General features: G+C 48.4%; 1 protein-coding gene across 3 annotated transcripts in view; it reads right to left on the bottom strand.

Moving 5' to 3' along the window:
- Snx29 (sorting nexin 29) overlaps positions 1-26,022 on the bottom strand; it is a 397,982-nt gene that overhangs the window by 354,455 nt on the left and 17,505 nt on the right. For all 3 annotated transcript variants that reach the window (XM_052197693.1, XM_052197692.1, XM_052197691.1), the window contains exons 3-4: positions 24,515-24,567; positions 3,233-3,357 (exon numbers count right to left, since the gene is read on the bottom strand). In XM_052197693.1, coding sequence (XP_052053653.1) covers positions 3,233-3,357; positions 24,515-24,567 — 178 coding nt within the window. The remainder of the gene's footprint in view (positions 1-3,232; positions 3,358-24,514; positions 24,568-26,022) is intronic.

The following is a 26,022-nucleotide window of genomic DNA, read 5'->3' as shown; positions in this document are numbered from 1 at the left end:
AGAGGCAGGTGAGTTCGAAGCCAGCCTGGTCTACAGACTGAATTCCAGCACAGCCAGGGCTCTGTTACACAGAGAAACCCTGTCTCAAAAAACAAACAAACAAACAGTAAATGATAGAACACACATACACACACACACACACACACACACACACACACACACACACATACACACATACATATGTAAATGAGTTACTAAGCCCAGCCATCCATACACCCAAGCCCAGACGACCAAATCCTTGGCAGGCACACTACATTCTCTACCAATGAGATCATTCTTTTCAGTCATTACTCTGAGGTGGAGCTTCTCTGTCATCAGAGGGAAATGAATTTGTTTTGTTTATGGTGCTGGGATTGAACATATGAACTCGCACATGTTGGACAAACAGCCATCACTGAGCTAGTACCCAGCAGGGGAAGACCATGCTTCTCATCTGTAAACAGAGCTGATACAGCAGCCTCATGGGCTAACTTAAGCCTGCACCATTATTCATAATACAAGGACAGTATCAAATACTCAGAAGATGACTGAAATGCAGGATGCCTGAACCTGGACCTGGAATTTTTTCACATGCCTGACCACCCCTCTGTGAGGCACGGCCTGCAACCACCTCATCTTACAATGAGGAAACAAGAGTCTGGGAGATGTCCCCACTGGTGCCCATCTGACAAGTCACTGAGATAGATGTCAAACCCTGTCAAACTTCAGCCACTGGTCACAACCCCTAAGCTCTGTCTTGGGGAGCAGGGACTGACATCTATAAAGGGCCGCTCCCCTGGCTCCCCAACCAACCACAAGAAGCCACTGACCTGACCTCAGCTGAGAAACCACCTCAGCCCCCCTCCCTTGGGAGGCTCTTAATCACTTCCTGCAAGGAAAGAGGTCTTAATGAGCCAAGGCCAGTCTAGCAGCCAGTGAATGGTTAATTAAAGCAGCCAACAAAGAGATGACAACGAAGCCTTGGCAGCCACCCCCCAAGGCTAAGCCAACTTGCTCTGTCTCCAGCTTCTAGTTGGCACAGCTGTGCATCCAACTCAGTATAAAACAGCAGAGCCTGTGCCCCAACCTTCCAAGGTACAGAAGGGAACTCATGCAAAGCCAAAGTCGAAGCAAGTGGGGACACCTGGGATGCTACGAAGGCCTCAGGGCTTTCCTGGCTATCAGAGTCTACCAGCAAGAGGCAAAAAATCTAGTGTGTGAGGGACAGGAAAGGCTCTCTCCCTGTGTGGCTGAGAGGTCAGAACTGGAGGAGGAGAAGGAGGAGGAAGAGGAGGAGGAGGAAAAGGAGGAGGAAGAGGAGGAGGAGGAAAAGGAAGAGGAAGAGGAGGAGGAGGAAAAGGAGGAGGAGGAGGAGGAAGAGGAGGAGGAGGAGGGGGGGAGGAGGAGGAGAAGGGGAGGAGCAGGTGGAGGAGGGGGAGGGGGAGGAAGAGGAGAAGGGGAGGAACAGGAGGAAGAGGGGGGGAAGAGGAGGAGCAGGAAGAGGAGCAGGGGGAGGAGGAGCAGGAGCAGGGGCAGGGGCAGGAGCAGGAGCAGGAAGAGGAGCAGGGGGAGGAGGTGAGGGAAACTGACAGCTCAGGGTGTTGGAGGAGGACAGGTCATCGGAGCAATGCAAGTCCGCATTACCAAGGAGCCTGCCAGCCCAGGTGCCAACCACCCTCAGAAGCCCATGCTTTGCCTGTGTGCTGCACTACAGCTGAGCTCCCACAAGGTCAGACTCACCCCAGATCCAGCTTGCCTCTGTGGCCAGCAGCTGACCTCGCTGGTTGCCCCATAGATTAAGGTAACGATCTAACAAGCCAAGGTGGAACCAGAAAAGGAGGCTCAGCAGACATAGGGAAATCTTACCAAGCAGCCCAAACACTAATTCCCCCTTAGGAAGCAGGAATAGGCGGCAGAGGATGCATCCCAGGAGAGCTCCAGGCCACACTATAAACTACTGACACCAGCAACAAGGTGGGCGAGGCCGCTGGCAGAAGCCCACTGACAGTCACTGAGGCCTTTGCACCAGATTCTTAGGATCAGCCTCCCCCTTACCTGTCTTGTCTTGGTTTGGTTTTTGGGACAGGATCTAACAAAGCCCAGGTTAGCCTCAAATTCTTATCCTCAAGCCTCCAACTCCATAGTGCTAGCATTCTGGTGTGAAATTCAGCACTGAAAGGAATTCCCCAAACCCAGTCTCTTGATCTTGAACATTCATTTCTGAAAATGAGCTACTCATTAGATAAACAGGAATCAACGGTTTGCTGAAAAGCTGAGAGAAAGGAAGGAAAGAAGGCCTAGAACTAGGTGTGGTGGCACACATCTGTCACCAACACCAGCGAGGCTGAGGCAAGAGGACTGCAAGGCCAAGCCCGAGGCTGAAAGTCCAACAGGCAGCCCACCGGCCTCCAGTGAGGCCATGTGTCACGAAAGCAGCTGACAAGAATGTGTGTTCAAGGGACACAGGAGACCCCTGCCTCAGAGAAGAGAGGCTTCAGCTGGACTCCCACAGACACGCCCACCACGTGCACCTGCTCTGCCTTTCTGGTGTAAGGAGGGCTAACGTTTTTTCCTCAGCAGTAATGTGTGCATCAATGTGGGGACAAAGAAGAATCAGGAACTAGAGATGTCGCCCACAAGGAGGGTCTCAAAAAACCTGCCTTTCAGGCCTGGCAATCTCTGTATAACACAATTAATTTCCAAGTTCAAGGCCAGAGCAGAATCCTCGCCGGCCGGCTTCCTCACCAACACAGCAGAAGCAGCGAAGACCTATGCTACTTCTAGGAAGTGAAAAGAGCTACATCTAAGACCGCCCAAGGGGCAGGGTCCCACTAGGCACCAAGTGTTCCCTATCTTCAGGGACAGTGTTTTACAACACTGAAATGGATAACAGCAGAACTCTGAGCTTTGAGACCTGCAGGGTTTCTGGTGCTGCTGAACACATTTAATTATGCAACGCCATACTATCTCCATGCATCAAATTAAAACAGATTATTAATTTCCCAATAATTGCTACCCTCCGCCCCACTGGTAGTATAAGCACCACGGCTGTAGGCCACCAAACCCAGAGGAGCTGGTGAAACGTGGCTCTGAGAATCACGTACACAGAATGGCTCACTTAAGGAGCAGTCAGCAGTGACTTTGCTTCTGTGTCTCACTCCAGGGATTTTCGGCACAGCACATGCCCAGGCCCACACACGAGCCTGCTATGGAGAGACTAAACTAGCCACAAGTCAGAAGTGGAATTGAGTACCTGTCTCGGTTTTGCTGGCGAAGCCTGCTGCCTGTTTGAGGGCTGCAGCTGTGAGTGCTAATCCTCGGCTCCTCTTCATGCCATGCTGAAGGACGGCTTCAAACTGGGCACACAGACAGGTCACCCTGAGAAGAAGCAGGGACTCATCAATCCACCTGGGAAGGGAGCAGCAGCACAGTGGGCTCCAGAGCTTCAGGCGAGCCAGCAGGTGTGACTTGGGTGACACCTGGATGTGCAGACCTGGGGAGCTCTGAAAGCCCCACCCCCACTCATGTATGAATCACGTAAGTCAGGGATACATACCATCAGGACCAGTGCTGGAGGAACCACAGAAAGGGTGCCAACCAGGAGGTGTGCCAACCAGGAGGTGGTGCAAAGCCAATTTAAAAACAAATCAGTCGTGTGGGGAAGGGCTGGAGTTAACAACATCCAATCCACAAGTCTCAACTCTTAAGTCCCATTCCATAGTTTACAAAGCACAAAAGATGACATTCTCAGAGGCTGAATCTACCAGCAAGCCCAACTGGAAACTGTAATTTCATGGCCTGGTACTTACTGCCATGCGAATTCTTCCTTTTGTTCCTTATTGTATTAAAAGAGATTATATCGTGGATACTTATCTAGAATTAACAACATTTTCGATTAAATTACAATTGCTGTGCATTTAATTGAATTTCTCAATAAGCAAAGAAATGGGAGATTCAGAACATGCCCACGAAGAGATGAGGGCAGAGCAACCACATTCTCAGGCTCTCCCTAAGTTCTTGGGCCTGTGCCCAGCCGGGTCTTCTGAGCTGCTCCACTCTGAGCAGCCACTGGAGCTCCTAGGTAGCAGGCCTTGTTCTGAGCTCTGGTAATACAAAGGTGGGAGAGAAGGTGGGACACTGCGGTGCACACCTTTAATCCCAGCACTGAGAAGGCAGAGGCAGGTGAATCTTAGTGAGTTCAAGGCCAACCTGGTCTACATAGCAAACTTCAGGCCAGACAAGGTTAGTTAGCGAGACCTGCCTCAAAAATGAAGGAAGTAAGTAAAGAACGAACAAACAGACGGACGGACAGTTTTAAGAGAGAAGGAACAAACACAAAGGCTAGAGGAGACAGAGAGGCCCCATCCTAGAGCCTCTGCACTGCTCTGAGGGGGAAAAGTAAGGACAGAGACCACACAAAAAGACTTTAAATTGGGGTGGCACGGGGAGTGAAATGGGTAAGCCCAGGCCAACATTCTGTGACCAGATGGTAATAACTTTGGAGTTATGACCTCACTGTGACAAAGGCAGACAGAGGGGCCCAGTGCAAAGGCCATTAGACCACCCAGCATTTAGCTCCACCCATCACCATGCCTGCCCCAGTCCTGTGCAAGTGTGATCACCCTGTGGGTGGTGAAACATCTTCACACCTACTTCAGTAACTGCCCAACAACATTATGAGACCTGATTAGGAAGGTTCTATTATCTCCACACCTAACTCCTGGCTTCTTAGCTTGTCTTTCCTGGAGCATCTGCAGCCAGCAGGGGTTTGGTACCCACTATGTGCTCCACCCCTGCCCCCTTGTACTTCTCCATGATTACAAAGCGCAGGATTCAGGGCCCGCCCACAATGAGACATCCCTTTGTGGGGCAGAAGTACTCCTAAACATTAGCTCTGTATCTGCCACTCCTCCACATACTCAAGCAGGCATGCAAGTATCTGAGGGCTTCCTGAAAGCTGAGGCAGACACAGAATTACCTGAAATCCACAGAAACCAAAACTGGAGCCAGACCAGGACCCAATCTTAGGAAAAACAGCTCTACAGTGTTTATAGGTGGAGCCTCCGGCTTCACATGAATCTCGGGAAACTCAACCACCCGTTCAACAATTCCTAGCACTTTGCTTGCCTCCAAAGCATAGGTCAGTAACTGCATGGCCAGCTCCAGGTAAAACCAGGCCCCTGAGGAGAATGGAATGCAGGCAAGCAACAATCCTAGGGTTCACTGGCACCAGAAGCCCTGGCTCCCAACACACACAGGTCACAACTAAGTTAACACAGCAGAAAAACCCAGGTAGTATTGCTCTGTAATTACTTAGCATGACACCAAGTCAGAGGCCAGGCCATGTCAACAGGCCCTGTGGGCCCCTCGGTCTGACCTACCCAGGCACATGTCTGCTTGTGTCTAACACGTCACATGGACGCACACAGAGAGCTGCCTATGTAACCACATCAGGGAAGCTTTGACTGCTCCCTGCCTCTTCAGGTAAGGTGCTAATCCGCGCAACAGCAAATAGCACCTGCTTCCCTCCAGGCTGCATCTGCTTAGCTGTCTGTATTTCCCAGAATTCACTCTGCTAAATGTTCTTTAACTTCTCTGTGGAAGGCTGATTGTCTCAATGAAATTATCACACCCAATTTACATCCAAGTTAATGAGTTGGGGCATGTTCTAAACGAGTGAGGTCCTTAATAACAGTAGATGTTTCAGTTAAAAAAAAAAAAATCATCCGGCCAGGCGGTGGTGGCGCACGCCTGTGTAATCCCAGCACTCTGGGAGGCAGAGGCAGGCGGATTTCTAAGTTCGAGGCCAGCCTGGTCTACAGAGTGAGTTCTAGGACAGCCAGGGCTACACAGAGAAACCCTGTCTTGAAAAAACCAAATCAAAAAAAAAAAAACAAAAAAAACAAAAAAAACAAAAAAACAAAAAAACAAAAACAAAACAAAAAACAAAACAAAAAATCCAAAAGCATCACCCAGGCTTCTGTACTTAAGAGCTACCTGTTCATGGGATGAAAAGCTAAAATGCACTGTAGCTTTGCAATGGAGCACTACTTAGCATGTGCAAAGCTGGGTTCAATCTACCACATAAAACCAGGCATGGTGATACACCATGGTACATACCCAGGTAGTGGAAGAAGTAGAGGAGGTGGAGGAGGTAGAGGTGGTAGAGGAGGTGGAGTAGGTAGAGCAGGTGGAGGAGGTGGAGGAGGAGGTGGAAGAGATGGAGAAGGAGGTGGAGGAGGTAAAGGAGGAGGTGGAGGAGGAGGTGGAGGAGGTGGAGGAGGAGGTGAAAGAGATGGAGGAAGAGGTGGAGGAGGTATAGGTGAAAGTGGAGGAGGTGGAGGTGAAGGTGGAGGAGGTGGATGTGGTAGAGGAGGAGGTGGAGGAGGTGGAGGAGGTGGACGAAGAGGTGGAGGAGGTGGAGGAGGTAGAGGTGTGGAGGAATCAAGTAGTAGTACTAGGAATCAAGCTTAAGGCCTCTGTCGGTTAAAATGGTGATCTGCATCCAGCCCAGGGCTTGGGTTGCTGGGCAAGGTGGGACGGAAGTTTTGACTGCACGCACCCCTCACCAATGATGCTGGGCTGTGAGAAGCCGAGGGACCCAGCTCTGGAGGTGGGGAAGCACAGTCTGGGATCCCTGGGGAACTGCAGGAATTGGCTCAAGGTCCCCAGGCTGCATGGAGGCAGGTTCTAGCTGTTGGACACCACAGACACTGCTGTGATGCTTTGAAAGAGCTGAGAACAGAGTGGGGGCCCGAGGGCTGGCTCTAGCCCAGGACGGAAGGGAAAAGAGGGGGGACAAGAGCTCCGGCTGGGTCCCATGGGAATGAGAGAGTCCTTGGCTTGTTCAACAGGTGGCTTGGCTTGGTGGAGCCCTGGAGACTGTGTCTGGACGGCTGAGAGGTCTTCAGAGGAAGACCTGCTCCACTGTTCCTCACCACAGTAGGTCTGGATGAGAAGAGGCTGGCCATGGTTTTAAAGCATTTATTGTCATGGTGGAGAGTTGTGATGAGTAAAACCGTACCCCACTCTCTCAGGGGTGCTGAGGTTAAATACCTTTTGCAGGGAGGAGAACTTAATTAGCTAAGCCCTTCAAGCCTTTAGGTACCTCATTAAGATGGGGATCTGTCCTGAGGCTACATGATCTGTGGTCATGTCTACCTGTGGAGGGCTTGGGGCACTGCCCTTATGTGACTGATGGCCACAGACCTATGGAGTGGAGAGCTGCAGCCTCAAGTCAGGTGTTAGGAGCGTGGCAAATGCCTACCGTCCCGTGCAGAGTTATCTGCTGGGTCTCCAGGGTTTTAAACCTAGCTTAACCAGAAAACAGGCTGCCTTTCATGATCCCACAGGCCTCAAGCATATTTACATAGGAACACTGACCTACATCCAAGACTCACACTGGGACCTTTTTGAGAAAACTAAATGCAACCTCAAAACTGAACAAGATTATCCCCATTTGTATCCCTAATGCAATGTGTTGGATTGGACATTAACATTGAGTCAATAGCACCCATAAAATCAACCAACAAACAATATAGCTGTAGCATAGAGGCAAGACAGTGTCAGTCAACCACCCTTGCTCAAGCCAGGTCACAAACATGATGACCATTTGAAATGGGCCATATCCTACATGTATAAATTACGTGAGGTTTTTAAAAAAGCAAATATACAAACAACATACCAATAGAGAATAACATGTTTCAGGCCAGCAACATGGCTCAATGGGAAGCACGCCTGAATCCAAGCCAGAAGACTTGAGTTCAATACCCAGGACTCAGAGGGAGAAGACAATAGACTCCACAAAGTTGTCTGCTCGTCTCCATGCATGTGCTGTAGTATGCACATGCTACACACAAAATAAATATGCAATATGATGCTTACAAAACCAAATAAAACTATCACAATCAAAGACATCAAAGGGTATGTTATTCCATTTTATTTTAGTGTGCATGCATACCCACCCATGCCACAGCACACATGTGGAGGTCAGGAGCAATTGGTTCCCAAGGGTCGCAAGGGTCAGACTCCGGCTGTGAGATATGGTAGCAAGTGTCTTTACCTGCTGTATCTCAACAGCCCAAGATTAACTATTTTAAGTACAGAAAAAGGGTGTATATTGGCTAGTTGTATGTCAACTTGACACAAGATAGAGTCACTTGGGAGAGAAACTCTCAATTGAGAAAATATACCTATGCCCAGGAAGCAGAAAACAACAGCAAATGCATGTATGTACTCATGTATGTATATGTGTGCAAGTGTGTGCTTGTGTGTGTGGGTATGTGTATGTGTATATATGTATATGTTTATGTTTGTGTACATATGTATGCTATGTATGTTGGCTTGTTTGTGTGTGTCTTAGTCAGGATTTCTATTCCTGCCCAAACATCATGAACAAGAAACAAATTAGGGAGGAAAGAGTTTATTCAGTTTACATTTCCACATTGTTGTTGATCACCAAAGGAAGTCAGAACTGGAACTCAAGCAGGTCAGGAAGCAGGAGCTGATGCAGAAGCCATGGAGGGATATTTCTTACTGGCTTGCTTCCCCTGGTTTGCTCAGCCTGCTCTCTTATAGAACCCAAGAGCACCAGCCCAAAGGTGGAACCACCCACAAGGGGCCTTGATCACTAATTGAGAAAATGCCCCACAGTTGGATCTCATGGAGGCACTTCCCCAACTGAAGCTCCTTTCTCTGTGATAACTCCAGCCTGTGTCAAGATGACACACAAAACCAGGCAGTACAGTATGTTTATGTACATACATGTGTGTGCACATGTGTGCTCTGTGTGTGTGTTTGTGTATACATGTGCACAGATCTATATGCATACAGATGCCAGAGGCCAACCTGAGTTGTCACTCTTTGGGAACTGTCTACCTTATGAGACAGGGTTTCTCACGGAACCTAGAACTCAGTGACTCTGCCAGGCTAGCTGGCCAGCAAACTCCAGGGATCCTCTAGTCTGTCTGCCCAATGCTGGGTCACAGGCACACAATGCTATTCCCAGCTTTGTACATAAGTACTGACGATTAGAAGTCAGGTCCTCATGTTTGTACAGACTGAGCTGATCCCAGCCTCACCATGTTAGCCATCTTACTGACCCAAGAGAAACAAAGAACCCGATTACTACCGCATCGGTCTTGGCTTTCTTTCCAACAGCTTTACAGCACGACCAGAATACAGCACGACCCGAATAAACACTGCCTTTGGAATTCCGAGCAGTACATACAAATGACATCATTGTAAAAAAATCAGTTCACAGTGGACAAAGGTAGAAAATGGGGATGTGGCTCGGTTGCATGAAACCCATTTTCAGGAACATATAAACTGCATGTTGGCACATGCCTCTAATCACAGCACCCAGGAGGTATAGGCAGGAGGATTAGAAGTTTAAGGTCATCCTTAGCCACACAAGGAGTTAAAGTAAGTCCAGACCATATAATATTCTGCTGCAATAATAATAGTAATAATACCCTTACCACAAGGGCTTGAGTAGTTCCTATCTTAGTTCATATCCTGTTACTGTGATAAAATACCCTGACAGAAACAACTTAAGGGAGAAAAAGCTTATCTGGACACACAGTTCAGCAGTGTAGCTCACGATGATGGGGAAGACACTGTAACAGGCTTACAGCAGCTGGTCACAGTGCATCCAAGGTAGGAAGCAGAAAACAACAGCAAATGCTCACCATTCTATTCACACAGTCGGGACCCCAGCCCAGGGAGTGGTGCCACACACAACTGGTGGGCATTCCCACCTCAATTAACCTAATCAAGATTAGCCCAATTGGCCCCAGGTCCATGTCTAGGTGATCCTGGATCCTGTCAGCTGGATGACTGAGATTAACCTCCACACTTCCTATCCTAGTCTGTGTCCTATTCCTGGAAAGGCCCTGACTGACAGCAACCCCTGGAAACGGAAGTCAGGGCAAGACCTTAAGGCAGGAGCCAGAGAAGGGCCGTGGAGACGGAAGAGAGTGATGTTTGCTGGCTTGCTCCCCATGGCTTGCTCAGCTTGCTTTTATATGTGACCTGGGATCACCTGCCCAGGGGTGGCAGTGCCCACAGGGGGATAGCCCTTCTACATCAGTCATTGATCAAGAAGATGCCCAAAGATTTGCCTCTGATAGAGGCATTTTCTCAATTGAGGCGCCCTCTTCCCAGATAACCCTACCTTATGCCAATCTGACAGAAAACCAACTGCTGCAGCACCCAGAACAGGTGAGACGCACAGACAACATGTCTGTCCATACGCCCATCCACTTTACCCTTTCCTTACACCTTCATAGTGTGTGTTACCTCTGCCCAAGAATAACCCAGAATCCCTGAACCCACCTGTTTGCACACTAATACCACAGTGACTTCTACACCATCTAATTATTATTGTAGGTCACTATGATTGTCACCACAATTTATATGACCAGACTCAGTGTCCTGAGGACAACTGCCCTGCCATGTGGTGTGTCTCCAGTGAGTACAATGTCCTCCAACAAAGCCCTCAACAACAGGGTGATGAACAGTCTTCTGGCCTCTCATTGGCACTGAGGTGCAATCCTTGGTGTAAAATAAAAATGCAGGTTGGACATGGTGGCACACTTTCAATCCCAGCACTCAGGAGGTAGAGGGAGGTGGATCTCTGTGAGTTCAAGGCCAGCCTGATCTACACAGCAAAAGTGTCAAATCCATTAAGTTCTTTCTAGGTCTGAGCAGCAAGCGCCACTATAGCTAAGTGTCAGCTAGTCTTCGGAAGGGAGAGAATCGCTATCCTCCCATTTGTCTATTACAGGAGAGCCTAACGCAGTCCATATTACACAGCCAGTTGTCAGTGACTTGTGCTGGGGTCCTGAAGGTATGCCGACACCAGAGCTGCAGGCTGACTGCCTCTCACCTCCAGCAGCAGGACAGGGAGGTGAGGAGGGACTGCGGCTCACACCCTGCTCACTGCACTTGTCCCTTACACCCGAGATACTTGTTTATTTAAATTTAGATGTGAAGATGTGCTCAGATTTCTAAATATCCAAGAGCTCTACATCTGCTAAAAATAATCTTTTTCTAGGAAGGAATCACCTCATAGCCGAGCGTGCTAATACATGGTTGTATTACTGTATTACTAGCTTGGAGAGAAGGAGCTATGAAGCCACTTGTTCAACACTAGCCTGGGCTGTGGATCTAACTCAGGACACCGACATAACATGCCTAAGGTGTTGGATTAAACCCCAGTACTGTATGTACAGAATAATTTTCTTCTAATTTTGTTAATAAGACAAAAGCATGCAGGCCTAGCGGCTCACCACTGCGGCAGAGTGCCCACATGGCAAGCATGGCACACTTGGTCCCATCATCGACATAAAGTCAAAGTGAAATAAAAAGCCTATGTGTGGGAGACCTCAGACCCAACTAACCAAGCCCAGCAGATCTGCTCAAGCTAACAAGAATACAGCATCCAGTTAACATTTTCAACTAAAAGAGGCTGGTAGGCAACAGGTGACACATTAAAGAGTCATGGATGAACACAGACATATAAAATGGAGGATACCCCTGCACACCTTCTGAGGGCTAGGATGTGGCTAGTGATGTGCTGCCCAGCATGCATGTAAGTCCCTGGGTCAATTCCTGCACTTAGTAAGTGCTGGGATCCCAGCACTCATCTGGTAGAGGCTTGAGCTTCAAGGTCATCCTCATCTACATAGGGAGCTCAAGGCCAGCCTGGGCTACAAAAGACCCTATCAAGAAAGAAAGGAAGGAAGGAAGGAAGGAAGGAAGGAAGGAAGGAAGGAAGGAAGGAAGGAAGGAAGGAAGAAAAAAACAAAGAAAGAAAGAAAGAAAGAAAGAAAGAAAGAAAGAAAGAAAGAGAGAGAGAGAGAGAGAGAGAGAGAGAGAGAGAGAGAGAAAGAAAGAAAGAAAGAAAGAAAGAAAGAAAGAAAGAAAGAAAGAAAGAAAGAAAGAAAGAAAGAAAGAAAGAAAGAAAGAAAGGAAGGAAGGAAGGAAGGAAGGAAGAAAGAAAGAAAGGAAGAAAGAAAGGAAGGAAGAAAGGAAGGAAGGAAGGAAGGAAGGAAGGAAGGAAGGAAGAAAGAAAGAAAGAAAGAAAGAAAGAAAGAAAGAAAGAAAGAAAGAAAGAAAGAAAGAAAGAAAGAAAGGAAGAAAGAAAGGAAGAAAGAAAGGAAGAAAGGAAGAAAGAAAGGAAGAAAGGAAGGAAGGAAGGAAGGAAGGAAGGAAGGAAGGAAGGAAGGAAGGAAGGAAGGAAGAAAGAAAGAAAGGAAGGAAGGAAGGAAGGAAGGAAGGAAGGAAGAAAGAAAGAAAGAAAGAAAGAAAGAAAGAAAGAAAGAAAGAAAGAAAGAAAGAAAGAAAGAAAGAAAGAAAGAAAGAAAGAAAGAAGGGGGAGGAAGAAGGAAGGAAGGAAGGAAGAAAGAAAGAAAGAAAGAAAGAAAGAAAGAAAGAAAGAAAGAAAGAAAGAAAGAAAGAAAGAAAGAAAGAAAGAAAGAAAGAAAGGGGGAGGAAGAAGGAAGGAAGGAAGGAAGGAAGGAAGGAAGGAAGGAAGGAAGATAGGTAGACAGACAGACAGACAGACAGATAACAAAGAGGCTTGAGAGAAGATGGCTCAGCAATTAAAAGGCCTTGTTCTGGCAGAGGACCCTAGTTTGATTACCAAGCACCCATAAGGCAGCTCACAACTGCCCATAAATCCAGTTTCAGGGGGGGCGACTCCCTCTCATTTTCTCCTTGTGCAACACACACACACACAACATACATACACACACACACAGCAGAGACATGCATGCAAACAATAAATAAAATCTCATACAGAAAAAAATAAATCTTTTTTAAAAAAGAAAAAAACCACAGAGAACAACATCTGCTTTGTTTTTCCGCCTCCCGCAAAGTGCTTTTTGTTTTTTTTTGTTTCGGCTATTTTCAGTTCCTCAACAGGTAGAGAGAACATCCCGCATGCACACAGTCCCCACCTAACTACTGTATTATCCCCAGACGAGGAAACAGGCAAATCAGCAGCCGCCCAAACTTAGAGTATGGTGTGGACTGGGCAATGCTGGGTCAGGTCCGCAGTCCACACCGCAGTCCACACCGCAGTCCACACCGTGCTCTTTAGTGCCCTGCACTCCTCATTTCTCAATCTGAAGGGAAAGCTCCCAGCTGTGTTCTGCTGTCCACAGGGGACAGCCATGGGCCCAGCCTCTGAGCTCCCAGCCAGCAGGAGGAGGAGAAGAAGGCAAACTAGTCTGAGCTACTAAAGCCTCGCACCACCAGTGTGACTGGCAGACTGGACACGAGAGACATTTTTAAAGCCACAGAACACATCTATTCTTAGGGGAAACAAAGATGAACCAACAGCAGCGACAGACAGGGCTGAGAAGCTGCTGGGACAGGAAGTCCAGCAGTGGCTGCTGCTCCATTCTCGGACAGGACCTGTCTGAAGGGAAAGGCAAGCCTTAGCTACACTTCCGAATGCTGTTCCCGCTGGCATGGAGACCCTCTGGATCTTGCTGTGGCAGCCTCAGAAGACCAAACCCTCAGATAGCTCCACCCCCTCTGCCTCTGTCTGTCCCTACCACACATGCAGATCCACTGGTAAACACTGGGTGTTGAGTCAACTCCAAACTCAGAGCGCTCCAGAGCCACAGGAAGTCCCGCCCAGCATCTCGGCTTCTGTTGCACCTGAGGACTCACTGGCATTTTTCTCTTCGGTTTGACGAACTGCTGCTGTGACTAGCTCCATGTGACAGATTACAGACCATGCATAAATGTAAGTGATTTAAGGATTCCATTCTGACTCTGCCAGGGCCGGACGACTGAAACCTGCACCATTTAAAGATTGAGCTATAAGAAACATTTTATTCTGAAATCTTCTGAACAAGCTAACATTTTTGTAGGTCAGAAATGATCAAATATTTGCCATTTCATTTAGTTCCACTTCATACCAAGCCAAGTCTTCCCCCCAACACTACTGAGCCTGGGAAGGACCTGAAAGGAACCTAGCAGCACTGGACGCCTGCAGCACAGCGGCACTAACCTCTCACTTGGGGAGCACAGAGAAGTTAGAGAGGGAAGATGTGTGTCCCACCGGAGAACCACGCTGGGAACCAGGCCTGGCTCCACTCTCCCCTCCACTAGCCAAGTCTCCAGACTGATCTTGGTCATGATGAAGCCTTCATGTCTGTGGCAAAGCAACCATCCCTCCTCCTTCCTGCTACAGCCTAAGGCAGTAGTAGTTCTCCACCTTCTTAGTGCTGCAAGCCTTCAATACAGTTCTCCAGTTGTGGTGACCCCTTACCAGGAAGTTATGCTCATTGTTACAGCACAACTGTAAACTTGCTACTATTATGAATTGTAATGTAAATATCTGTTTTCCAATGGTCTCAGGTGACCCCTACAAAAGGGTCATTGAGCCCTACCCCCACCCTTACCTCCACCCCCACCAAACACATCTTGAATCTCAGGTTGAAAACCACTGGCCTAAGGCGAAACTAATAATTTTGCCACCATCATTGTCAGACTGCATAGTGCCATCAAATGGACTGTCATCCCAACACATAGGCAAAGCCAACAGGGTCTTGGAGCTCCTCGGCCAGGCCCTCCAGCCCGCACCCAGCAGGGAGCGGAGATCCCTGAGTGAACAGCTGGCGGTTACTCTGCCATCCAGGCCATCCCTACTAGGGAGCCATTCCTGGTGTGCCAGCCTCTGGATTGGAAAAAGACCTGCCTCCTTCTGGTCCTGGCCTCAAATTCTCATTAGTCAAAACATCCCCTAGGTCATGTTACTAATTACTCCTGAAGATCTCTGGCAGACACAGCACTGTCTGTTCATCTTCTGTTGCTATGAGACTGGGTGATTTACAAAGGAAAAGAGTTTATTTTTGCCTTATGGTTCTAGAAGGTGAAAATCCAAGAACAAGGTCAGGACCTCCTGCTGCCTCAGCTTGAGGAAGAGAGTAAGAAAGGCAGGAGGCGTGTGCCACCTATAGAAAGGACCGAAACCCACAGCAGACACATTCCTCGGCTGAGGCCGACAGCTCCACCCGCACAGCCTAGCCACCTCCCCACACACTCTCACTGAGGAATTAGGGTCCCCAGTACATGAACTCTGAGGGAACAAACTCACCCCATAGCATCTGTCCTAACAAAGATTCCAAATGCGGTCACCCAACCCAGCTGGACTCATGCTTCAGGCAGAGCTGAACTCCTCAGTCTTGCCTGGAAGTTTGTTTTATTTATCACATTTATTTATTGTGTGTATATGCATACACATGCATAGAGGACAGAGAACAAATCGTGCGAGTTGATTCTCTGCTATGTGGGTCTCAGGGTTTTAACTCTGGTCACCAGCTGTAGCTGCTTGGATTCTCGTTCTAATAGGTTCCCCAAAGACTTGTTGGCAGGGTCCCACCCCCAGTTGGTTCTGATTGGTAAAGATGGCTGGCCAGGGAGACAGAGGAGGGACTTTATGCTGAGAAGGTGTGGGCAGGGAACACGGTCACAATGTGGAAGTAGAGGGAGCAGCTGCTAGAGGCCCAGCGGGTCCGAGGCAGCAGCAGAGAATTCAGAGAATACAGATCTTAGTAAGTAATAACCTGGGACATCAGAGGGTGGGCCAGTCACATGGAGGCGGTACTTGGCCTTCTTCACGTCTTATCTGGGCTGGAGAGATGGCTTAGCAGTGACAAGCACTGACTCCTCTTCCAGAGGACCTAAGTTTATTTCAAGCACGCACATAGTGACTCACAATCACCTGAAACTCCAGTCCCAGGGGATTTGGCACCCTTTCAGCCTCTGCAGACACCAGGTATACACATAGTGCATAGACATACATGCAGGCAAAACAGCCATACACATAAGAGAAAAATAAACTTTAAAAATTTAAGATACACAATAGCCAGGTGCGTGGTGTACGCCTTCAATTGCAGCATTCTGTGGCAAAGTTAGATGGATTTCTGTGAGTTCAAGGACAGCCTGCTCTATATAGAGAATCCTAGGCCAACCAGAACTTGACCTTGTCTCAAAACAAACAAACAAAAAAAACAGAACGAAGAGGACTCTGAGAGGGAAGGAGGAAAGGGGAGGGAGGAGGAGGGAGAGGAGGAGGAGTGCAAGGACAGAGGGAAGAAAGAAGGGAGAGAAGAAATCCATTTCAAAGCCAGGCAGTGGTGGCGCACACCTTTAATCCCAGCACTTGGGGGCAGAGGCAAGCAGATTTCTGAGTTCCAGGCCAGCCTGGTCTACAAAGTGAGTTCCAGGACAGCCAAGGCTATACAGAGAAGCCCTGTCTCAAAAAAAAAAAAAAAAAAAAAGAAAGAAATCCATTTCATACTTTTATAAAACCGTCAAAGAATAGATTAAATTAGAAAATTAAAATTCCAAGTTTCTTCTAATCCTCTACTGTCCCCTAGAAGACTCCGGCTCTTAAAGCCCTGGAGAAGACTAATGTGGGAAGAGACCTAAGCTAGAAGCCGAGTTAGGGCTGGGGATAACTTGGAGGTAGAGTACTTGCTGGCATATGTGGAACCCCGAGTTCTTTACCCAGTACTAGAGAAAGAAGCGGCAGTGATCACCTGTTTTTCCATTAAAACACACACACACACACACACACACACACACAGAAAAGTGCCTGGAGTCACTTGGAAAGAAGTCTTCCAACAGCCATCATTTCTGAGAGCCAAAGCAAACATCTTCAAAGCTCACAATTGGTTTCTGTCCTTCTGTCTATTTGAGGTCCACTTTCTTTTTTTTTTTTTATTCGATATAATTTATTTACATTTCAAATGATTTCCCCTTTTCTAGCCCCCCACTCCCCGAAAGTCCCGTAAGCCCTCTTCTCTTCCCCTGTCCTCCCACCCACCCCTTCCCACTTCCCTGTTCTGGTTTTGCCGAATACTGCTTCACTGAGTCTTTCCAGAACCAGGGGCCACTCCTCCTTTCTTCTTGTACCTCATTTGATGTGTGGATTATGTTTTGGGTATTCCAGTTTTCTAGGTTAATATCCACTTATTAGTGAGTGCATACCGTGATTCATCTTTTGAGTCTGGGTTACCTCACTTAGTATGATGTTCTCCAGCTCCATCCATTTGCCTAAGAATTTCATGAATTGATTGTTTCTAATGGCTGAATAGTACTTCACTGTGTAGATATACCACATTTTTTGCATCCACTCTTCTGTTGAGGGATACCTGGGTACTTTCCAGCTTCTGGCAATTATAAATAGGGCTGCTATGAACATAGTGGAACATGTATCCTTATTACATGCTGGGGACTCCTCTGGGTATATGCCCAGGAGTGGTATAGCAGGATCCTCTGGAAGTGAGGTGCCCAGTTTTCGGAGGAACCGCCAGACTGATTTCCAGAGTGGTTGTATCAATTTGCAACCCCACCAGCAGTGGAGGTCAGCATGCAGGAGAATGCGAATTGATCCATCCTTGTCTCCTTGTACTAAGCTCAACTCCAAATGGATCAAGGACCTCCACATAAAGCCAGACACTCTGAAGCTAATAGAAAAGAAAATGGGGAAGACCCTTGAGCAATGAAATATTTTAAAATAATGTTTTAATAACACTGTGGTTTATGTTTGTATGGAACCCCATTAAATTTAAAGATTCTTTTAAAATTAAAAAAAAAAAAAAAAATGCTCAACTTCATTAGTCATTAGGGAAATGCAAATCAAAACAACCCTGAGATTTCACCTTACACCAGTCAGAATGGCTAAGATTAAAAATTCAGGAGACAGCAGGTGTTGGAGAGGGTGTGGAGAAAGAGGAATACTCTTCCATTGCTGGTGGGGCTGCAAATTGGTACAACCACTCTGAGGTCCACTTTCTACATCAATATGTGATGGACAGCTGTCATAAGCTGAATGGCAAATGGGCAACCACAGCCTGTATTCCCGAAGGGGAAGGGTTCTCTGGGGGTGCTCTGAAATGAACATCTTCCCATTGGGCACCTCCTCACAATAAGCAAGGCCCAGGAAATGCTCAGGCTGGATAAGCCAGACGCCGGGGGCACAGAGAAGGGGCATGATTCCTAACTGGACCTTGAGTGCCAACACACCCTCAGGCAGGGAATTAAGAGCTTACTACAGTCCAGCTATACCACTCCTGGTTAACCCCACTGTCAACATAGCTAGATCTACAGTCAGTATGGAAACACACCCCTCAATGTACCTGTGAAGGTGTCCCAAGCAGTCATTTAGGAGGGAATGGCCACCCTGAAGTGCACAGTCTCATAGGCTGGAGTCCCAGACCAAATACACTGGACAGAGCAGAGAACTGCCACTGATCTAGTTGAGTTCCCTGACTGTGGAGGATGCTGGGGAGTGAGACAGGGGAGAGCAGACAGATGGGGAATGCTGGGGGTGTGACAGGGGAGCAGACAGGTGGAGGATGCTGGGGGTGTGACAGGGGACAGCAGACAGGTGGAGGATGCTGGGGAGTGAGACAGGACAGCAGACAGGTGGGGAATGCTGGGGGTGTGACAGGACAGCAGACAGGTGGAGGATGCTGGGGGTGTGACAGGGGACAGCAGACAGGTGGAGGATGCTGGGGGTGTGACAGGACAGCAGACAGGTGGAGGATGCTGGGGGTGTGACAGGGGAGCAGACAGGTGGCAGAGAATCCACATTTGGACAGAGTTCTGAAGTAAAGCCCACTGTCAACTACTCGGCTGTTTTGAAGCCTCAGATGGCTTCATTAACTGTACCTCTTGGCAGATGTCAGGAAGAAGGGGATGAGGAGGATGGAGAGGAGGTGGCAAGCCCTCTGAGTTGGGGTCTAATAAAGTCGGCATGTTTGGTACTGGACAGTTAAGGAGGACCTCCAGAGAAAGACGGACAATGTTCCATTTCCAGCAAGTATGCCGAGAATCTGGCTACAAAGGGAAAAAAGGAAATGATATGTTTTGTGAATTAAAGCTCAAAAAGGCATCGGGCAGTGGAGACCTGCAAGCAGCTACAGAGAGACAATACTACATCGTCACCTCTCAGTATTTGTGAGGGGCCATTCCCAGGACCCTGTGGTTGTAGCAATGCATGGCACTCAAGGCCCTCATACAGGCTGGTGTAGTGTCTGTGTGACATCTTTGCACCTCTTCACATGAACTTCGAATCTTCTCTGAATTGTTTATAATACCCACTTAATGTAAATGCTGTCAAACAGTTGTTACTGAGTATGCCTAGGGAGGGTTGGACATGTTCAGTACAGATGCGTTGCTTGGCATAGAACTCTTATGTTCCTGACACAACTAAGCACATATTCTACCACTGAGCTGTATCCCCTGCCTTTCTAATATTTGTGTCTGCAGTTGAAATCACAGATGGAGAGCTGGCAGATACAGAAGAGCTCAAGACCCTGGGTCCAACTCTAATCCTAACACACCCATGATGTCTAAGTGTCATGTTTAGACATGAAGTACTCTCATGCCTGATCCCCATGGCAGCAGATACCCTAGGACTTCTGGGAAATGAATGGATCAAAAGGGTTGTGACCTTGTCAAAGCATTGATCCACTAATGGATATGTAATTGGGTAGCACTACTGGGAGGTCACAGAAACCTTAGGCAGCAGCAGGGCCTAGTTGGAGAATGTAGGTCACTGGGGCAGTCTTTGAAGGACACGCCCCGTCCCTTGTCCCTTCTCAGGAGCCCTTTCTGCTTCCCAGCTCAGGAGTGAGCAGCTTGTACCGCCATGCCCCAGATACAGTCAGCCACTGGGAACTGGTACCTCTAAAGCCATGAGTCAAAGTGTTGTCTCCTTTTAGAATCTCTCTCTTGGAAAGTCTGTCACAGGAACTGAAACACTGACACACACTGCCTGGGGCACTGTTATTTTCCCTCTCTGGGTCTGTTTTATCATCAGAAAAGGCAAGATGCTATTGCATTTAGGTTGTCCTAAAGATACAGTAACAACACAGCAGCCAAGCAACAGCCCATGATGACCAGTATTCTCCACACCTAGCCACAAGGAACAGCTAGAACAGAAGAAGTCAACTTTTTGTTTTTCAGAGTGTGTGTGTGTGTGTGTGTGTGTGTGTGTATGTGTGTGTGTGTAGGCAGACACACATTGCCGTGGTGAGCATGTATATAGATCAAAGGACAATTATGAGAGTTTGTTCTTTCTTTCTTTTCACCATGTGGATTCCTGGTGTCAAATCCAGGTCATAATGGGCCACAGCAAGAGCCTTCCCCTAATGAGCCTTCCCGACAGCAAAGATTTAAGATTTCACATAAGAAAAGGTGCAGCTGTTACATAGGCACACATCCATCTGACGTATTCAGATGCCTCTCAGAAAATGTCCTCAATCACCTCCTACAAATGGACATTGTACTCAAAGATGAAGAAAATAAATACACATACGTGTGCACACCACATGCACACATCACACAGACAGGCCACCCTGGTCAGGGCGGGGTAAGCACTTATTAATTAACTGCATACTGGGCCAGGACTCAGAACAACCACTAGACAGAAGCTTCAAGTTCACAAAACTCACCAGTTTCTAACTGGTTTCTTTAGTCTATTTGTTTTTTGAGACTGGGCCTCATGTAGCCCAAACTGGTTTTGAACTTGCAATCTAGGCAAAATAACTTAAACTGATAATCCTCCTGCCTCCACCTCCCACACGCTGGGATCACATGCTGGAATCAGCACATCAGCTCTCCTGTTATTTTAAACTTTTAAGGTGATGCTTACTGAAACTACAGCTTCCATGATCATCCTGTGAGCCCAGCACTGGGAGAATGGGACAGGAGGAGACAGAGCTCAGCCAAGCAAGAGCTCTCCAAGCGAACACGCTCTGCTCAATCTGTCTGTACACCAAGGTGGGAATCTGAAATCACCATCATGAATTTACAAGCCTTCAGGCCCTTCTGATACAGGGAGACCCTAAGTTCCAAACCTTAAAGGAAAGCATCAGTTAACACTATGCAACAGTACAATGCCAAAGCATACATCCACATCCCACAGTCTGGCAGGCCCCAAGGCCTGTGCAACAGGGGGCAGGTGAACACAGAAAGTTCACAAGTTCAAGGCCAGACTGAGCTGCATTGCAAGATCTTATCATAAAAGGAAAACAAGGGCTCGCCAGGAGCTGGGGCAAGTCAGAATACTTGCTTTTCTTACAGAGGAGAGGATTCAGTTCCCAGCACCAACACACGGCTCATAATCAGCCTTAAGTCTAGTTCAACTCTCTTCTGACCTCAGAACAACAGGCACACACACACACATGATATGCGTGTATACATGAAAGTAAAACATTCACATATAGTAAATAAATCTAAATAAATTAATTTTCAAAAATTTAAAATACATAAATAAAAACAAGGGCTGAAAGATAGCTTAGCAAGTAAAGATGCTTGCTACCAAGTCTGACGACATGAGTTCAATTCCCAGATCCCACCGTGGAAGAAGACTGACTCCTACAAATGGTCTTCAAATTTCAGTGCACACATACTACACACACTAAATAAATACGAAGCAACCCTTCCACCCTCAAAGCTCACAGGCTTGGAGATGTCATGGACACTGACCACCCACTACAGGATGACAGGACACACATTCCTTGAGATACACCTTAGGTGCTATGGCTGTGCATGAAGAAATCTGCTGAGCTCAGCTGTGGGGATGGGTTACTCAAACATTTCTGGACAGATCCCATGGGTGAGTGAGGTGAGGACAAGGTATTCCAGGGCCCAGGAAGACAGCATGAGAGGTAAGAAGGGATCATGACAGCATCAGGCTGTGCAGATATATCAACAATCAATACAGCCAAATATCCCTGTGGGCTCAGAGCTGGCAGTGTGATGAAAGAAGACAGGTAAGAGACTCAAGAAAACACGGAGATACACTGATGTTAGACGTTCAGTGTAGCAGAGGGGAACCTAGGGAGGGAGAGAGGAGGCGGCACTCCACCTGCACCAGGCTCTGGGCACTGCTCGTGCTGGTAAAGTCTCACAGAAGAAAGATGGGGAAGGGGAGACCAGGCTCGCAGGGCAGGGACTAGACATTCAACCAGGAGAGGCTGAGGAAGAGTGCCCATGGCCTCTCCCCGGGCCACAGGGCACAGGACATCACAGAGCAATTCTAGGAAGACTGGACACCTGTGACCTCAGCTGGGCCAAGAGCAGGCAACTAACCAACATGAGAAATGTGGACAATATGTTAGCCCTTCCCAGGCCACAAGTGTCGCGGATAAGCTTAAGGGCTTTCTCTCACCATTAAAGGGACACGTGGCAAAATATATTGAACAAGTATTAAATATATTAATATATTGAACAAATATCAGGAAACATTAAAATCCTGTCATTATCCTGAGAGACACTTCTGTTCCGATCTTGGCGGCAGGGTGGAGAGAGCGAGCCTTGCTGTAACTGCTGCTCAGCACCATGTGTGCTCGGATACTTTTACAGCTTGCTCTCGCTGCTGCTGTGGCATAGATATGGTTACTACAAACATAAATTCTATTAAACTGACTATGTGCATATGTGTCTGTGTGTCTGTAGGTGCACACATGCCATGGTGTGTGTCAGTCAGAGCACAACCAGCTGATTCTCTCCTTCCACCCGTGGGTCCTTAGGATGTGTCTGTCATCTGCTGTGCGGCAGGAACCTTTACCTGCTGAGCCATCTCATGGGCCCTACATGCAGAATTTTTAAATTACTACATATGCGTGCTGTGATGGTTTGTATATGCTTGGCTCAGGGAGTGGCACTATTAAGAGGCATGATGTTGGAGTGGGTGTGTCACTGTGGGCGTGGGCTTCAGACCCTCACCTTAGATGCCTAGAAGTCTTCCACTAGCAGCCTTCAGATGAAGACGTAGAACTCTCAGCTCCTCCTGCACCATGCCTGCCTAGATGCTGCCATGCCCCCACCTTGATGATAATGGACTGAGCCTCTGAACCTGTAAACCAGCCTCAATTAAATGTTGTCCTTATAAGACTTGCCTTGGTTATGGTGTCTGTTCACTGCAGGAAAACCCTAACTAAGAACATGCACTTCCTACTTAAATTCTATGAAGATCATTTTTCGCTTCTTTGCTATACTTGTGGGGTTAGGAATTGAACACAAGGTCTCATGTAGACTAGAAATGTGTTCTAACATCAGGCTATTTTTTGGTGGTGGTTTGGTGGTTTGGTTTGTGTGACGGGGGCTAAGCTGCCTATGCTGGCCTTGAACTCACAACATAGCCATACAGCCCATGCATTCATGATCCTCCTAAGTAGCTGAGCTTACAGAGCTGAGCCATCCAGCCTGGCTTGAGTATCACTCCATCTTATAGATGCACTATACCTGACCATCTATTTTCTAATCACTGAATATTTAGGTTTCTGAGTTTTCCCAACTGTAAATCATCATGGACATAACTTTACATAGAAAGGTACTTCAAGTAGAACAGATTTCTAGAAGGAGAAGCTAGGAATTAGAAGCACGTCGCTGGCGGTGGCTCCACCCACAATGGAAGCTGCACCGCCCCTCCTGGCTGCAGAGGCAAGCACAGCAGCCCCCTCCTGGCTGCAGAGGCACGCACAGCAGCCCCCTCCTGGCTGCAGAGGCACGCACAGCAGCCCCCTCCTGGCTGCAGAGGCATGCACAGCAGACCCCTCCTGGCTGCAGAGGCACGCACAGCAGCCCCCTCCTGGCTGCAGAGGCATGGACAGCAGCCCCTCCTGGCTGCAGAGGCATGCACAGCAGCCCCCTCCTGGCTGCAGAGGCATGGACAGCAGCCCCTCCTGGCTGCAGAGGCATAGACAGCAGCCCCTCCTGGCTGCAGAGGCACGCACAGCAGCCCCCTCCTGGCTGCAGAGGCATAGACAGCAGCCCCCTCCTGGCTGCAGAGGCACGCACAGCAGCCCCCTCCTGGCTGCAGAGGCACGCACAGCAGCCCCCTCCTGGCTGCAGAGGCACGCACAGCAGCCCCCTCCTGGCTGCAGAGGCACGCACAGCAGCCCCCTCCTGGCTGCAGAGGCACGCACAGCAGCCCCCTCCTGGCTGCAGAGGCACGCACAGCAGCCCCCTCCTGGCTGCAGAGGCACGCACAGCAGCCCCTCCTGGCTGCAGAGGCACGCACAGCAGCCCCCTCCTGGCTGCAGAGGCATGTACAGCAGCCCCTCCTGGCTGCAGAGGCATAGACAGCAGCCCACTCCTGGCTGCAGAGGCATGCACAGCAGCCTCCATTTCTTGGCACCTTTTCCTTAATGGTGAAGAGGTTTAGAAAACAACCTATATGCTAGGCATGGTGACACATGTCTGCAGACCCAGGGCTGGGAAAGCTAAGTCAGAGGAGGTCGAATCCAGTAACAGTAGGGGAAGGGTGAGATGGGTGTGCAGGTACAGGCACTTAGGCCTGTGCACCTGAGAACCGTCTCCTGAGAGCTGTCCTCTGATTTTCACATGGACTGTGGCCTGTGAGCACTCATACACACTATACTAAACTTTAAAAAAAAATAGCATGGGCTACATAATAAACCATGTCTCAAAAGGACAACTAAATAAAGATTTAAGAAAGAGGAGGAGGAGGAGGACAAAGGAGTGACATACTCACCTGCTGTCCGAGTCTGAGGCAATCTCCTTTCTCCCTCCAAAGCGGATCTGGCACTGTGGAGAAAGAGACTGCTGAGGTGGGCCGATGGATGGCTGAAATGGCAGACATTACAGAGCCTGAGGTACATACAACAGAGACAGGGGCCAGAAGGGCCTTGGGAGCGTCAGAGTGGCCCAGACGCTGCTGCTTCAGAGGTCGGAAGCCAGCATGGCAGCGCCAGGCTCCTCTATAAGGAAGCCTTGGTCTCCCTCTTGACTGGGAGAAGTGAGTGGACGAGGGTCAGGTGTGCAACAACAGCAGCTAAATATCACAGCGCCCTCGCTGATGGCGCCGAGAACCTCTATGCCTCTGCGCTGATGATCTTGACAGAGCCTAGATGTAGGTAAGCCATGTCAAAGGACAACTGCCTAGGTGGCCTTCAGACCAGCCACTCGGTGCTGAGTGGTTCTGCCAGGCTGAGGGAACCAAAAAGCCACCTTTTCAAAAGCAGATCTATAGAGCCGACCTGACCACCTTAGCCACAAAGCCTGGCATCCCCCGTTCCCCCGCCCCCCAGCCTTCACCATCACCCACCACCTCTTCCATTGTTGTTTACTCTTAGCCTCACTCTGTGTCCCTGTGTACTTTTTAATTACTGGTAAATGATAGGTATATCAACAAATATCAGTAAAGATGGCTGTTATTTAAGATAAATGCAACAGTTCAATTCATCAAAATAACTCAGCGGCTCTGAGCAGAAGCCCCCGTTTGTGTCCAAGTGCTACCTGGAAGCTGTTTGAACCACTTCCCTGTCCTGCCCCTTCTTTCATTTTCCAGATTAAACACAGACCAAACTATCCGTGACACAAGTGCAGTTCACCCAGCATCCCTGTGCAGAGGAAAAGCCAGACCAGGGAAGAAGAGGACTGCCTCAGGCCTATACACACCTTGACCAAAAGCAGCTGAGGGGAGAAGGGTTTACCTCATCTCAGCTTCCATATCACAGTGCCTCGTAGAGGGACGTCAGAGGAACTGAAGCAGAAGCCATGGGGGACTCGAGGACTGGCTGAAGCTGCTTTCTTATGGCACCAGGACCACCTGCTCAAGGGTGGCACTGCCCACTGCGAGCTGGGTCCTCCCACACCAATGATTAATAAAGAAAACGCCCTACAGACTTGCCTACAGTTAATTTGAAGGAGACATCTTTTTCTATGGAGGTTCCTCTTCCCAGATGACTCTAACCCACATCGAGTTTAGAATCTACCCAGCAAAGTGGCGCTCAGAAGGCTGGCAGCTGAAAAGAACTGCCCGGACCCATCCACCACATCAGGCTCCTCAAGTTTTGTGCAGGCACTAGATTCTCTGAGCCCACTTCAACATTTCCCCCATAGCTATTAGACTAGTTCCCTTCTTATAATGACAGAGAAATAGATGTCAATATTCTCTTCCTAAAAGGGGGCACTTCAAATCTGAGGTTTGGAGCTAGCTCTCTCACTTACTGACCGTGACGGCCTAAGTGAGCTGCTGAT

This window comes from Apodemus sylvaticus, chromosome 10, assembly GCF_947179515.1.
Source record: "Apodemus sylvaticus chromosome 10, mApoSyl1.1, whole genome shotgun sequence".
NCBI classification, from domain to species: domain Eukaryota; kingdom Metazoa; phylum Chordata; class Mammalia; order Rodentia; family Muridae; genus Apodemus; species Apodemus sylvaticus.
The sequence above is the reverse complement of the archived record's forward strand: the minus strand, read 5'-3'. Positions and strand labels throughout refer to the sequence as shown.